Below are 14,437 nucleotides of genomic sequence, written 5' to 3'. Positions count from 1 at the left end.
ACATTTCATTCGAAATTTGGCACCTCCGACAGTGCAGCACTCCTTCACCGTGAGCCTCAGCTTGGGTTACGGGCTGAAGTCTCCGGAGTGGAACTTGCTGCACCACCTGCTGACCTAGAGGCAGCCTTGGACAACATTCCTCCCTCAGATTATCTTGTGCATAAAATGGCTGCCCATTTGCTGAATTAAGAGTAACATGTGTCGGGCTCCCGGCGGCCCTGGAAAGAGAACATTATAAATACCAACAACAACAACGACAGCCGACATTTATACATTGCCTTTGAAGGTAGCGTCACGTTCGATGAAAAACAGGAGTTACACAATGGTAATCTACTTACAAACATACAAATTAGGGGCAGGGGTAGATGGTTCAGCTCCTCGAGCCCGTTCTACCATTCAGTCCGATCATGACTGATCTGATCGTGGCCTCAACTCCAGTCTCCTGTCTACCCCGGGTAAACTTTGACTTCCTTGTCAGTCAAGAATCCATCTCCCTATTCAATATTCACTGATCCTGCCTCCATTGCTCTTTGGGGAAGGGAATTCCACAACCCTCCGAGATAAAAATTTCTCCATCTCCGTCTTCAATGGGAGATCTCTTATTTTTAAATTGTGTCCCCTAGTTCTAGTCTCTCGCGCAGAGGTCCGCCCTGTCGAGTCCCCTCAGCATCTTATATGTTTCGATAAGATCACCTCTCATTCTTCAAAACTCCCAACGGATTCAGGCTCAACCCAGCCAATCATTTTTCATAAAGTACGTCCTTCATTCCAGGAATCAGTGGGTGAACATTCTCCGAACTGCTTCTAATGCTGTTATATCCTTCCTCGAGTAAAGAGACCAAAACCGTACGCAGTGGAATAATGCAGGGAGAGAGGCATGATGGTTGGGGCCTCTATCAGCCCTGGCCCAGAAGTAGAGTTAACATGCAACTGATATGCTGCAAGCCAACATGCCCTACAGCCATGAAATATTGTGGGGTTCCTAAATGAGGGCCCCATGAGACTCCCCCCCCCCCCCCCCCCCGCCCCGCCCCCTACCCAGTGGAGAGGAGGTCCCACCCTCTGGCAGCTCCATGTAAACACTCAATGAACTCGTCTTCTTGGCTGCCTTTACTGATCTGATTTATCCAATCCATGTTTAGATTTAAATCACCCATAATTGCAGTGTTTTTCATACAAGCCCAATTATTCTTTCTTGCATACCCCCATCCTCCAGTGTGGTTATTGTTTGGAGGCTTATATACTACTCTCACAACTGACATTTACCCGTTGTTATTTCTTATTTCTACCCAAACTGACGCTACATCTTTTCAGAACAAACCCATTGGTCATTATTTGACCAATGCCATCCTTAATTACCAGAATAATCCCACCACTTTTTTCTAGGTTCCTGCCCTTCCAAAATGTAAAGTACTCTCGAATATTCAGCTTCCAGTCTTGGTCACCTTGCAACCACATCTCTGAAATGGGATTGTGCATATTTATTTCTATCTGAGCTGACAATTCCTCTGTTTGTTGCAATTGCGACGGGCGTTCAGAGTCTTTATTTTGATCTTTTTGCTACTTTTGCAAACTCTGGTCTGATCTGCTGGTATGGTACATTTTTAAGCTTTTATACTCTGTCCCTTCCTGCCGCGCTCTGATTCCCGTTATCCTCATCGCTACCTTGCTCTCTTGCCTTGTCCTTTCCCTTCAATTTGCCGCATCTTCCCTCACGTGATCTCTCACCCCAGCATTTATTTCAGGCCCTCTCTACTTCCTCTTCTAATCTAATTGACGGAGAGTCAATGGTTTATAATCAAATAAAACGAGTGAATTTTCTTATCAGGAAAGTACACAATCAAATTGGACCATAGATTTGACAGGGTTTCAATGGCAGCTGGGCAGCGTTTGTGACTGCTCAAGGTGAATTTGTAGGTTAATGTGTTTAGCACGCCATTCCATTGTGTTATATTTTTAGACAAGATTTAGCAAATTTATTCAAAGTGCAGAAACGAGTTTAGTGTGGGAACATGAAACAGCATCACCGATAAGGAAATATACCTCCATAGGCTTGGAGACAATTCAAGGATAAACTATCATCTTAAGATTCAGACGTTCTCTGCCCTTACCCTAGCCCCAGGACATCACATGGCTGCTGCTACCTTGGGGAAGATAACCCAAGATTTCGCACAGCAGGGGTTGAATTATCTCAACTTTTGAGACTTTGATTTGGCACTGGGTTACAAAGGTGTATTCACTCAGCATGAAGCCTCTACACTGGCCCATGGATGTCCAGACACAGGACTGCAACAGCCAAACCCAGCTGGCTCTTGGGGATGCTCGGATTGGGGATAGTTCTGAACCTTTGAACATGCGGCGCAAACAGGAGGGGAGGGTTTGGAAAAAGAGGAAATGCCAGGTGAAACATCGGGAAAACAAGATGCACAAGGCAGACTCCAGAAGGCGTGGATGGAGGATATCAGAACGTGGTCTGGCATCTTTATGGGACCGGCAGTGAGCGCAGCGGAGATTAGAAAATTAGAAAGAATATTGTTTTGAGTGCGGCCGACCCTCGGAAAGAGGACAGATGAGAAAAAGACAAGACTAAACTTGGTAGAAACCTCTCCCCATTGGAGATCATCGCAAAAAAAAAGTCCCCTTGCATGTGGGAGTTGGGTGGCCAAGTCCAACAGACCATTCCGCCCATCCAGTCTATGCTGGGTTCATGCCCCCTCCCAACGTTTTCATCTAAATCAGCATGATCCTGCAATGAAACTGACCAGAAACCCACCCAGAAACTTTATGATAGATCAAACAATTAATTAATTAAATAAAAAAAATTTAGGGGCAATTTAGCATGGCCAATCCACCTACCCTGCACATCTTTGGGCTGTGGGGGCGAAACCCACGCAGACACGGGGAGAATGTGCAAACTCCACACGGACAGTGACCCAGAGCCGGGATTGAACCTGGGACCTCTGCGCCGTGAGGCAGCAGTGCTAACCCACTGCGCCACGGTGCTGCCCCCAGACCAAACAATGAATAAAACACCCTGGACTGATTTTCAGGTTATGATTTCCCGTCAAGGTGGGATTTATAAACCTTTCGATCATTCGGCTTGTATTAATTCTCTCTCCCCAATCGTTCTTGTAGGATTTATCACCTGCTTCATTGTTGAGTTGAATCTCACCCACCCCATCTCGTTGTCCCTGCCCTTCTGAAATCCATGACTACCTCCTTCACTGTTCACAGCACTTTAGAGGTTTTGAGGCCTCTGCAAATTTCAACTTTGTGTCCTGGGCTCCCAAATCCGAGTCGGCAATGTCAAATCAATAACAGCAGCGTTGGTCGTGCTGAACCCTGGGAGACACCTCCCTCCAGTCCAAAACGGTAATCACTATAACTCGCAGCTCTCCATCACTTCAGCAATTCCCTATCCATCCCGCTGCTCCCTCTTTTATCCCATCTGTCTGGGGATTGCTCCATATTGGAAATTTACCAGGTGAAATGGGTCACAGTCCAGCTAATTGTTCACCATTCTGGGGGTGACGTGACACATTGACAATGGGCCTTTGTTGATTAATCATCACAATCCACCTCCATCAACTCGTCTACAACAGACCCAGACACGAGGCGGGTAAAACCACTCCCCAGTGATGGGGAGTTCTGGGAACCATCAGTCCACCGTCACCTTTTCCTCCCGGGGATGATACACTTACCACATGATGTGCCTCAAATTACTCATACACACTCTCTGATAGAAAGTTACCTAATTTACATTTGAATCAATCAGTACTAACGTCTTCCACGTTCTCCCGACGGACCCTGCTCCACAGGCCGACCGCTCAGTCACTGAAAGATTGTTTGCATGGGTTAGTTTTGGATTTTCCCCTCTGATTCAGGTGCAGATCATGTCCTCTGGTTGTTCTATCCTGGACAAGTTGGAATATCTTCTCATTTGGAGAATATTGTGAGCAGTTTTGGGCCCTGTATCTAAGGAAGGATGTGCTGGCCTTGGAAAGGGTCCAGAGGAGGTTCACAAGAATGATCCCTGGAATGAAGAACTTGGCGCATGAGGAACGGTTGAGGACTCTGGGTCTGTACTCATTGGAGTTTAGAAGGATGAGGGAGGATCTTATTGAAACTTACAGGATACTGCGAGGCCCGGGTAGAGTGGACGTGGAGAGGATGTTTCCACTAGTACGAAAAACTAGAACCAAAGGGCACAATCTCAGACTAAAGGGACGATCCTTTAAAACAGAGATGAGGAGGTATTTCTTCAGCCAGAGGGTGGTGAATCTGTGGAACACTTTGCTGCAGAAGGCTGTGGAGGCCAAATCACTGAATGTCTTTAAGACAGAGATAGATAGGTTCTTGATTAATAAGGGGGCCAGGGGTTATGGGGAAAAGGCAGGAGAATGGGGATGAAAACATATCAGCCATGATTGAATGGCGGAGCAGACTCAATGGGCCGAGTGGCTTAATTCTGCTCCTATGTCTTATATCTTATGGTGAAATTATCTATTCCCTTTGGAATCCCAAAAACTATTGCATCACCTCTGAACTTCTTTCTACCAGTGGGAACGTTACCAGTTTACATCATTGTTCCTCAAAATCTATTCCTCCCTCTATTATTCTGCTTGCATGTGAAGCCCTGATTAGATTTACTGCCTGTAGTCACTGACACATATCCATTACTGGATCTGTCATGTCCCTTATTATGTTATAGTTGAAATCTGACACGTGTTGAGGTCATATAGAGTGGAGGTACACAAAGGGGCTGTAGCTAACGGCTGTGTCCTCTGCAATCTCGGTTCCAAACTTTAGAAATCATTAGATAGGCCTCAGCCGCTGTAGGGGGCCTACCATGGCTCTCGGTCTGCCAACGCCTCAACATTAAAATTCTCAGTTGCGTCTTCAAATCCCGCAGTTGCCTCTCTCCTCCCCAACTCTGCAGCCACCATTCACCCCTCCATACTCCTCCAAATCCGGCCATGTGTGCACCTCCCAGTGTGAGTCCATCCACCACCGGTGACCGTCAGCTACCCAGGCCGAAGCTCTGGAATTCCTCCTCTGTTGGTCATCTGCTTCCTGAAGACGCTCCTTAAACCCTTTCTCACTGGCCTAAACATTTTAATGGCTCGTTCTGACATCTCCTGATTTGGCTTGGCCGGTAGGGTCCGATTGCACTCCAGTGAATCGACGTGGGACTTCCCCATGATTTCAAAGGTGCTGCATAAATGTCAGCTGTTGTGGTAGCCCGTGCCCCAAGCGCAGATCGGTCACAAACCTGAGTTGGGCACCATCAGCCGTCCACCCAGGCAGCCGAAGGTCCCACTGGCACTGTATCCAGGGTCCCTGGGCATGGTGCCCAGGTGCTGCGAGCTGATCACTTTGTTCCTCATGTTCATGATATTCATGTTGTCCCTCATGTTGCCCCCTGGATACGTCCCCGGCGAGCCCTTGCCCGGCGGCTCCACCCCGCCCACCAGCACAGAGGCCGCGGTGGAGGAATTGTACACCTTGATCTTCAGGCTGGGTAACGGGTCCAAGAGCGGAGAGTTTGTCATGGCGATCTTGTCGGCAGTGTCTTGAAGAGTGTACATGGGCCCTCTGTATGAGCCCGCACTTGCTGTTAGGTCTGGTTGTATCGACGAGTTCAGCAACTGCGAGTTGTCTGGAATAAAGGAAGAAACACAAATGCACTCAGATTTAAATAGAATGAACATCAAATTCGCAGCCCTGATCAACCGATACCCGTTCTCCCCAGCAGGACTATCCCACACCTCTCTCCCTTCTTACCGTACCGATCACCAAATCCTTCTATTCCTTTCTCCCTCATGTGTTAATCCAGCTTCCGCTTAAATGGCTATTCAACACAGGTATTCCACACTCTCAGTGCACTCAAAGAATGAACGGGGCTTCTCCTGAATTCCATGTTGGATTTAACATTGATTATCTCTTTTTGATTTCAATGCACCCTCACTGCCAAGTGCAAAAGTGGACTGTGCTAAGCTGCTACGAACTGTGCAAAAACAGCACTGAAATCAACAAATTTAACTGTATTTTCTAGGATTTCATTTTGCAGTGACGTGAGCCACGGGAGTCAACCACATTGCTGTGGGTCTGGAGTCACATGTAGGCCAGACCGGGCAAGGACGGTAGATTTCCTTTCCTAAAACATTAGTGAACCAGGTGGGTTTTTACGACAAGCGACAATGGTCATCGTTAGGTTTTTAATTCCAGATTTTTATTGAATTCAAATTTCACCATCTATCCTGGCGGGATTTGAACCTGGGTCCTCAGATCTTGCTCTGGGTCTCTGGATCACCTTGCTCTGGGTCTCTGGATCACCTTGCTCTGGGTCTCTGGATCACCTTGCTCTGGGTCTCTGGATCACCTTGCTCTGGGTCTCTGGATCACCTTGCTCTGGGTCTCTGGTTCACCTTGCTCTGGGTCTCTGGATCACCTTGCTCTGGGTCTCTGGATCACCTTGCTCTGGGTCTCTGGATCACCTTGCTCTGGGTCTCTGGATCACCTTGCTCTGGGTCTCTGGATCACCTTGCTCTGGGTCTCTGGATCACCTTGCTCTGGGTCTCTGGATCACCTTGCTCTGGGTCTCTGGATCACCTTGCTCTGGGTCTCTCTATCACCTTGCTCTGGGTCTCTGGATCACCTTGCTCTGGGTCTCTGGATCACCTTGCTCTGGGTCTCTCTATCACCTTGCTCTGGGTCTCTGGATCACCTTGCTCTGGGTCTCTGGATCACCTTGCTCTGGGTCTCTGGATCACCTTGCTCTGGGTCTCTGGTTCACCTTGCTCTGGGTCTCTGGATCACCTTGCTCTGGGTCTCTGGATCACCTTGCTCTGGGTCTCTGGATCACCTTGCTCTGGGTCTCTGGATCACCTTGCTCTGGGTCTCTGGATCACCTTGCTCTGGGTCTCTGGATCACCTTGCTCTGGGTCTCTGGATCACCTTGCTCTGGGTCTCTGGATCACCTTGCTCTGGGTCTCTGGATCACCTTGCTCTGGGTCTCTGGATCACCTTGCTCTGGGTCTCTCTATCACCTTGCTCTGGGTCTCTGGATCACCTTGCTCTGGGTCTCTGGATCACCTTGCTCTGGGTCTCTCTATCACCTTGCTCTGGGTCTCTGGATCACCTTGCTCTGGGTCTCTGGATCACCTTGCTCTGGGTCTCTGGATCACCTTGCTCTGGGTCTCTGGATCTCCTTGCTCTGGGTCTCTGGATCACCTTGCTCTGGGTCTCTGGATCACCTTGCTCTGGGTCTCTGGATCACCTTGCTCTGGGTCTCTGGATCACCTTGCTCTGGGTCTCTGGATCACCTTGCTCTGAGTCTCTCTATCACCTTGCTCTGGGTCTCTGGATCACCTTGCTCTGGGTCACCTTGCTCTGGGTCTCTGGATCACCTTGCTCTGGATCTCCTTGCTCTGGGTCTCTCTATCACCTTGCTCTGGGTCTCTGGATCACCTTGCTCTGGGTCACCTTGCTCTGGGTCTCTGGATCACAACACCACTGCCTCCCCTATATCCTCTAATTATGCAAAGACGTTCTGCCTCTTCCCAACTTCGAAACAATCTAAATTTTGTTATAACCCTATCAAGCAAAATATGTTGGGAGTGTTGCAACGATTCTTAGTTGGCAAGGAATGTCTGCTCCTCATTAATTACAACAAGTGCAGATTTCACCTCTGCACTCAGATTCCTTCTCCCAGCAGTACTCTTTATCCAAGATACTAAACCTTTCTAAGGCAGTTATTCTCCAGACAGCACCTATTAGCCGTGTCAATATTAGAACAATCCCATGGAGGTGAGTAACTGTTCCTTTAGCAGCACTGTCCTCTCCCGTGCATGTGCCAAGTACCAGGTAACCAGAGGGGACATTTCTAAAGGATAGAAAAATGGAAGCAGCGGGTACCTGGTGAGGTTAGGCAGCACAGTGGTTAGCACAGTTGCTTCACAGCGCCAGAGTCCCAGTTTCGATTCCTGGCTTGGGTCACTGTCTGTGTGAAGTCTGCACGTTCTTCCCTGTGTCTGCGTGGGTTTCCTCCGGGTGCTCCGGTTTCCCCACGCAAGTCCCAAAAGACGTGCTGTTGGGTGAATTGGACATTCCGAATTCTCCCTCTGTGTACCCGAACAGGCGGCTGAGTGTTGCGACTGGGGGATTTTCACAGTAACTTCATTGCAGTCTTAATGTAAGCTTACTTGTGACACTAATAAAGATTGTTATTATTGTTAAAACCATCTGCCCTCTCCCCTGGGTAATAAAGGTCCCACAGCATTGTTTCAGGAGGAGCTCACCCCCGGTGTCCTGGGCCCAACATTGACCTCGCAACCGACATCTTGACAGAACAGCGGAGCTGGTTATTAACTCATTGCTGCCTGGGGGAGCTTGCTGTGCGCAAAACTGATCGCCGGGTTTTCCTACATTGTTACAGAGGCGACATTCCAAACGTACCTTGCTGGCAAATAAATGAACCGGGGGGAAGATGAGGAGAATTGCTTTTACTCAGCAGGGTGTTCTGACCTGGGACTGTGCTGACTGAGGCAAAAGAGAATTGAATATATGCTTGAAAAGGGGGAATCTGCAGGGCGATGGGGGAAAGAGCAGGGGAGGGTGGGATGAATTAGATAGCTCTGACAAAAGACTGGCCCAGCTACAATGTGAACAATAACTCCCTTTGGTGATTCCACAATCGCAGCCCAGCTTTCAGCAGACTATAGGGAGTAAGAAAAATGGAGGCGAGCAGGGGGAAGGATCTGATGTGACACCAATGTACATGAAGGCACAATGCTTGAAATGAAATGAAATGAAAATCGCTTATTGTCACAAGCAGGCTTCAAATGAAGTTACTGTGAAAAGCCCCTAGTCGCCACATTCTGGCGCCTGTTCAGGGAGGCTGGTACGGGAATTGAACTGTGCTGCTGGCCTGCCTGGGTCTGCTTACAAAGCCAGCGATTTAGCCCTGTGCTAAACCAGCCCCTGGTATATTATTTTTTTTAAATAAATTTAGAGTACCCAATTATTTTTTCCATTTAAGGGGCAATTTAGCATGGCCAATCTGCCTATCCTGCACATCTTTGGGTTGTGGGGGTGAAATGAAATGAAAATCGCTTATTGTCACAAGTAGGCTTCAAATGAAGTTACTGTGAAAAGCCCCCAGTCACCACACTCCGGCGCCTGTTCGGGGAGGCTGGTAGGGGAATTGAACCGTGCTGCTGGCCTGCCTTGGTCTGCTTTCAAAGCCAGTGATGCTAAACCCACGCAGACACGGGGAGAATGTGCAAACTCCACACGGACAGTGACCCAGGGCCGGGATTCGAACCCAGGTTCTCAGCGCCGTGAGGCAGCAATGCTAACCACTGTGCCACCGTACTGCGCTTAGCACCTAGTATATTGACATATATTGGCAGATCAATGAGTCTTGAGAGTGGAGCAGGGCATGTCGACACCAGTCATGCCTTGATAGGGTGTTTCAGTCTGACTGGGGCACGTATGTGTGGGTGTGGTATGTGTGTGTGCGTTACAAAAGCGCTCACTCAATATCGTCCCTCCTCACCACAGTGACATTGTAAACACTCAACGTGGCATACTTAATTAATGCTCAGCTAACGGACCACTGAATGACGTGCCTGTATTAATATTCCTAAACTAAGAACTGGGACCAAAGTTTATAATCTGTGCAATCCTTTTCACAGCCTGCATTTCATAACTGTAATTCCAATCAGGGCGATCACACGGGAGGCAAGGCACACAACTGAGTACAGATGCTGCTGTGTGCCGGAGAGCAGCGACAGTCCATTAAATAGGGATGCTGCCATCAATCCAGAAAGAGATTCTGCCGACCACATGATTGAGCAACATTGTGCGTGAATTCCAGTGCTGCTGTGATAAGATGCCAGGCACATAGCCCGTATGTCCCAAAGATTGGCTGATCAAATCACACAGCAGGTTCCTTCAATAATTTGTAAAAGGCAGAGTCCAGACTGCACTCAACCGGCTGTGCTTGCAAAACCCCAAACAAAGCTTCCGCTGTTAGATGTCATTCTGCGATTGTGCGGAACGTGCTGAACAATTGCGATTGCACCAACCAATCAATTCAAGATAACCAGTTGAACTCGTAACTTGGCTCAGTTGAACGTGCCAAAAGCAATACACATTCGTACACAGGGACCCATTCTCTGCAAACAAAAGAAACATGTCAAATTATACCTTTTATCGAGTGACCCAGGAGTTTGGGAAGCCTATGGTTCCCTGCTGCTTTCTCCATTGGAACACCCCGGCCAATCAGTGCCAACCAATCAGTACCCACCAATCAGTACCCTTTGCTCCTGCAGGATAAATTGCTGTGATAGTTTTGAAATTTGACATTCTTGTGTTTGTCCTGATGAGCGTGAGATGATTTTAGGGGCGGCACGATGGCACAGTGGTTAGCACAGCTTCCGCACAGCACCAGGGAGCCGGGTTCGATTCTGATCTTGGGTGACTGTCTGCGTGGATTTGCACTTTCTCCCCGTGTCTGCGTGGGTTTCCTCCGGGTGCTCCGGTTTCCTCCCACAGCTCAAAGATGTGCAGGTTAGGTGGGTTGGCCATGCTAAATTGCCCCGTAGGGTGGGGTTACAGGAAAAGGACAATGGATTGGGATTAGGTAGGGTAGTCCTTCGAAGGACTCGATGGGCCAAATGGCCTCCTTCTGCACAGTATCCTATGATTCTATGAAAAGTTTCGGCAACACATCTCTCTCATTACGAATCATGCAAATGTAAGTAATTGGAGGTCATCTGTGTGCAGTCTAAGTTGGTACTGCTTTTCTTGAGTGATCCCTGTAAAGGTGCAGCTACATTATTCAATGCATTCCTTAATGATACGCTAAATCTTAAGTAATAAGCTTTGGCTGTATGAATTTGACTCAGTAAGTAGCACACTCACTGAATGTTAGATAGCTCTGGGTTTAAGTTCTGCACGTAATTGAAGCAAATCCTCCTGTTTTAGAGATAGCATTGTTTCGGTTTGAACTCGAACTGCAGTCCCATCTGGTAGCTCAGGTGGATAGATAGATAGGTAATTGGTTTATTGAAGAAACAGGTGCCGAATTGTGGTGACGATATAAATAAAACAAGTTCACATAATTCATAGCACCGTTACTGAGCATCATTAGCATAAAAATAAAGAATAAAATAATGAAAGGATTGCACGATTCTGAATATTTCAGTAGACAAATAATTGTAGCAGGTGTCAAAATACACCTCTTCTTAATTTACAGAATAAAAATGAAAGGATCCACTGTACTCTGAATTTCAAAGTCCAGAGAACATACGCTGTCAGGTTAAGTTAATTAAATTTTTGATGATTAGGGGCGGCGTGTGGCGCAGTGGTTAGCACTGGGACTGCGGCGCTGAGGACGCGGGTTCGAATCCCGGCCCTGGGTCACTGTCCGTGTGGAGTTTGCACGCTCTCCCCGTGTCTGCGCGGGTCTCACCCCACAACCCAAACGTATGCAGGGTAGGTGGATTGGCCACGCTAAATTGACCCTTAATTGGAAAAGAAAAATAATTGGCTACTCTAAATTAAGAAAAGAAGAGAATGTTTTGATCATTTACATTCTACTTACGAGTTCTATAAACTGAGGGATGGGGCTATCCTGCTGTCTATTATCTGTGGTCTGTATCTAATTTGTGGAATGGTGGCTTTTCTCCTTAATTCCATCAGACATTTACTTTCATGTGTGTCCGTCAAAGGATAGTGGCCATAGGAGGTGGGACTCAGGAGTTTTCAGCAGTGGAACACATATTCAGCCATGTGATAGTGTCAGAGGACCTCGATGACACGTTACCTGGATGGTGGATATTAACGGGCACTCAAATTTGCTCCTACAAAGGTTGCTTTAGCCACAATGTTTTAAGTCCAGGTCTTTAAAATTCGCTCCGAGTCCTTGGCATGTGGTGTTAGACGCAATGCTCTACGGAGGGCCTAACCAGTGATGTGTGAAATGTTGCTCTGATTTCCTGCATCATTGTGAGTAGCACGCATATCTCTGAGTCAAAAGGCTGTGGGTTCGTGCCACACTCCAGAGACTTGAGTACAAAATCTCGGCTGACGCTCCCAGTGTAGTGCCAAGGGCGTGCTGTACTGGTGGGTGTATTGTCTTTCAAATGAGACACTGAACTGAGGTCTTATATTCTCTTTCATGGAATCATAGAATCTCTACGGTACAGAAGGAGGCTTTTCGGCCCATTGAGTCTGCACCAACCTTTGGAAAGAGTACCCTACCCAGGCCCAGGCCCCGACCCTATCCCTGTAACCCCACCTGAACACAAAGGGGCAATTTTAGCACAGCCAATCCACCTGCACATCTTTGGACTGTGGGAGGAAACCGGAGGAAACCCACGCAGACACGGGGAGAAAGTGCAAACTCCACACGGACAGTAACCCAAGGCCGGAATTGAACCCGGGTCCCTGGGCAGGTAAAAGATCTCAATGCACTGTTTCTAGGAACAGCTGGGCAGTTCTCCACAGTGTCCATAATTATCCCTCAGAAAACTAAAAGAATAGCAGATTACCAGTTCATTATTACATTGCAGTTTGTGGAATCTTGCTGTGTCATAATTGGCTACTGCATTGGCTCCTTTACAGCAACGACTGGGAGAAGATTGAATAATAACTTCCAAAAAGAAATTGGATAAAAACTTGTCGGAGAAATATTTGAAGAACTATGGGGAAGAGTGAGCACAGTTGTGAGGGGCTGAATGGCCTCCTTCAGTGCTGCATCATTCTGTGATTAATGTTGAGTACAGACCGCTCTAAAGCATTGTAGCAAACCGTTCCAATCTGATGTCAGTCTCACAGTGAACAAACTGCCTTGTCAAATATCAAACGTTTTTCATTTCCTGCCTTTGCATTGGTTCTTGTGAAAATCAATCAGTTTAATAAATGGTTGTAACTTTAGCTATTGTTCGAAATTGCGTTTCCCTTGGCATCTAATCAAAACAGCTGAACGGTGCTCCAATAGATTCAGTACATCCCCTGCCAATGTCAGCACTCATAGTAATAAAGCTTTGCCATGGTTGTCACTCTCATTAAACAGGATGAAAGCATTGCCATAGTTTGGACTGTCACGTCCGGCTTTGATTGTTTGCAGATAAGCAGCCTCCCCGAACAGGCGCCGGAATGTGGCGAGCAGGGACTTTTCACAGTAACTTCATTTGAAGCCTGCTTGTGAAAAGAAGCGATTTTCATTTCACAATGGTTTTGAGCCAGTTCCATTTTGAAGAGTTCCCCCTGGTGCTCTGGAACATATTTATTCCTCAATCAACAATTAACAAGGTCATTATCGATTGTGGGATCTTGCTGTGCGCAACTGGCTGTTGCATTTCCTACATTACAACATCTTTCTTCGGCTAAGGGGGTATCTTCATGTGGTGAACTATGTGATACAATATACAATTGCAAGTCTTTCCTTCCTTTCTTTCCAGCTTCAGTCTGCACCCCCCCCCCCCCCCCCCCCCAAACAATCTCACCCCTCATTACCCGTGAAGCACCCTGGCCTGTCTAATACAAACACAGCACAGCTCCCTTCATCGGACCAATCCAGCGACAAACAGGTGCTGGGGGACTCACCGTGCCGAGCAGTCTTGACGTTGACGGGTTGGAATCCTCCAGTAAGAGCGGCGGAGGAGTCGGTAATGTCGGTGTCAAAGTCCCGGCAGCTCCTCTTGTACACAATAATGCCAACCACCAGCACTGTAACCAGAAAAATGAACACAGCCACCACCAGACTGGCGTACAAGGCAACATCAGCGCCCATTGCTGTTGAGTTCAAGAAAGATCAAGAGGTCAAGGCTGTAATTTAGGTCATAGGAACAAGAAGGTGACAATTCAGCCCCTTGAATCTGTTTTGCAATTCAGTGAGATCATGGCTGATCTGTACCTTAACCCCATTAATTGCTTTGTTGTCGTGACATTTTTCACCTTGGCTAGCAAAAATTTGATCCATCGCAGTTTTACAATTATTCGTGGAGCTAACACCTACCCTTTTTTGGGGGGGGAGTGCGTTTAACAAGCCTCCCACCAGGGCAGCACGGTGGCACAGTGGTTAGCACTGCTGCCTTACAGCGCCGAGGTCCCAGGTTCGATCCCGGCTCTGGGTCACTGTCCGTGTGGAGTTTGCACATTCTCCCCGTGTTTGCGTGGGTTTCGCCCCCACAACCCAAAGATGTGCAGAGTATGTGGATTGGCCACGCTAAATTGCCCCTTAATTGGAAAAAATAATTGGATACTCTAGATTTTTTAAAAAAGAAAGAGGAAATACACAGGAAATACCGTTACAACCCAAACACACATATTTTCCCCGGGCAGCACGGTGCTTCAATCTCTTTTCAACAGTAGTTTATTGGACGTACAAAGACATATTTCAAAAATGGGTTAATGAGTTTCCACT

The 14,437-nt window shown here is 47.6% G+C and overlaps 1 protein-coding gene across 3 annotated transcripts in view; it reads right to left on the bottom strand.

Moving 5' to 3' along the window:
* unc5b (unc-5 netrin receptor B) overlaps positions 1-14,437 on the bottom strand; it is a 244,655-nt gene that overhangs the window by 20,519 nt on the left and 209,699 nt on the right. For all 3 annotated transcript variants that reach the window (XM_072491422.1, XM_072491420.1, XM_072491423.1), the window contains 2 exons: positions 13,618-13,806; positions 5,273-5,659 (listed from right to left, as the gene is read on the bottom strand). In XM_072491422.1, the coding sequence (XP_072347523.1) occupies positions 5,273-5,659; positions 13,618-13,806 (576 nt within the window). The remainder of the gene's footprint in view (positions 1-5,272; positions 5,660-13,617; positions 13,807-14,437) is intronic.

Source organism: Scyliorhinus torazame, chromosome 28 (assembly GCF_047496885.1).
Source record: "Scyliorhinus torazame isolate Kashiwa2021f chromosome 28, sScyTor2.1, whole genome shotgun sequence".
NCBI classification, from domain to species: Eukaryota; Metazoa; Chordata; class Chondrichthyes; order Carcharhiniformes; family Scyliorhinidae; genus Scyliorhinus; species Scyliorhinus torazame.
The sequence above is the reverse complement of the archived record's forward strand: the minus strand, read 5'-3'. Positions and strand labels throughout refer to the sequence as shown.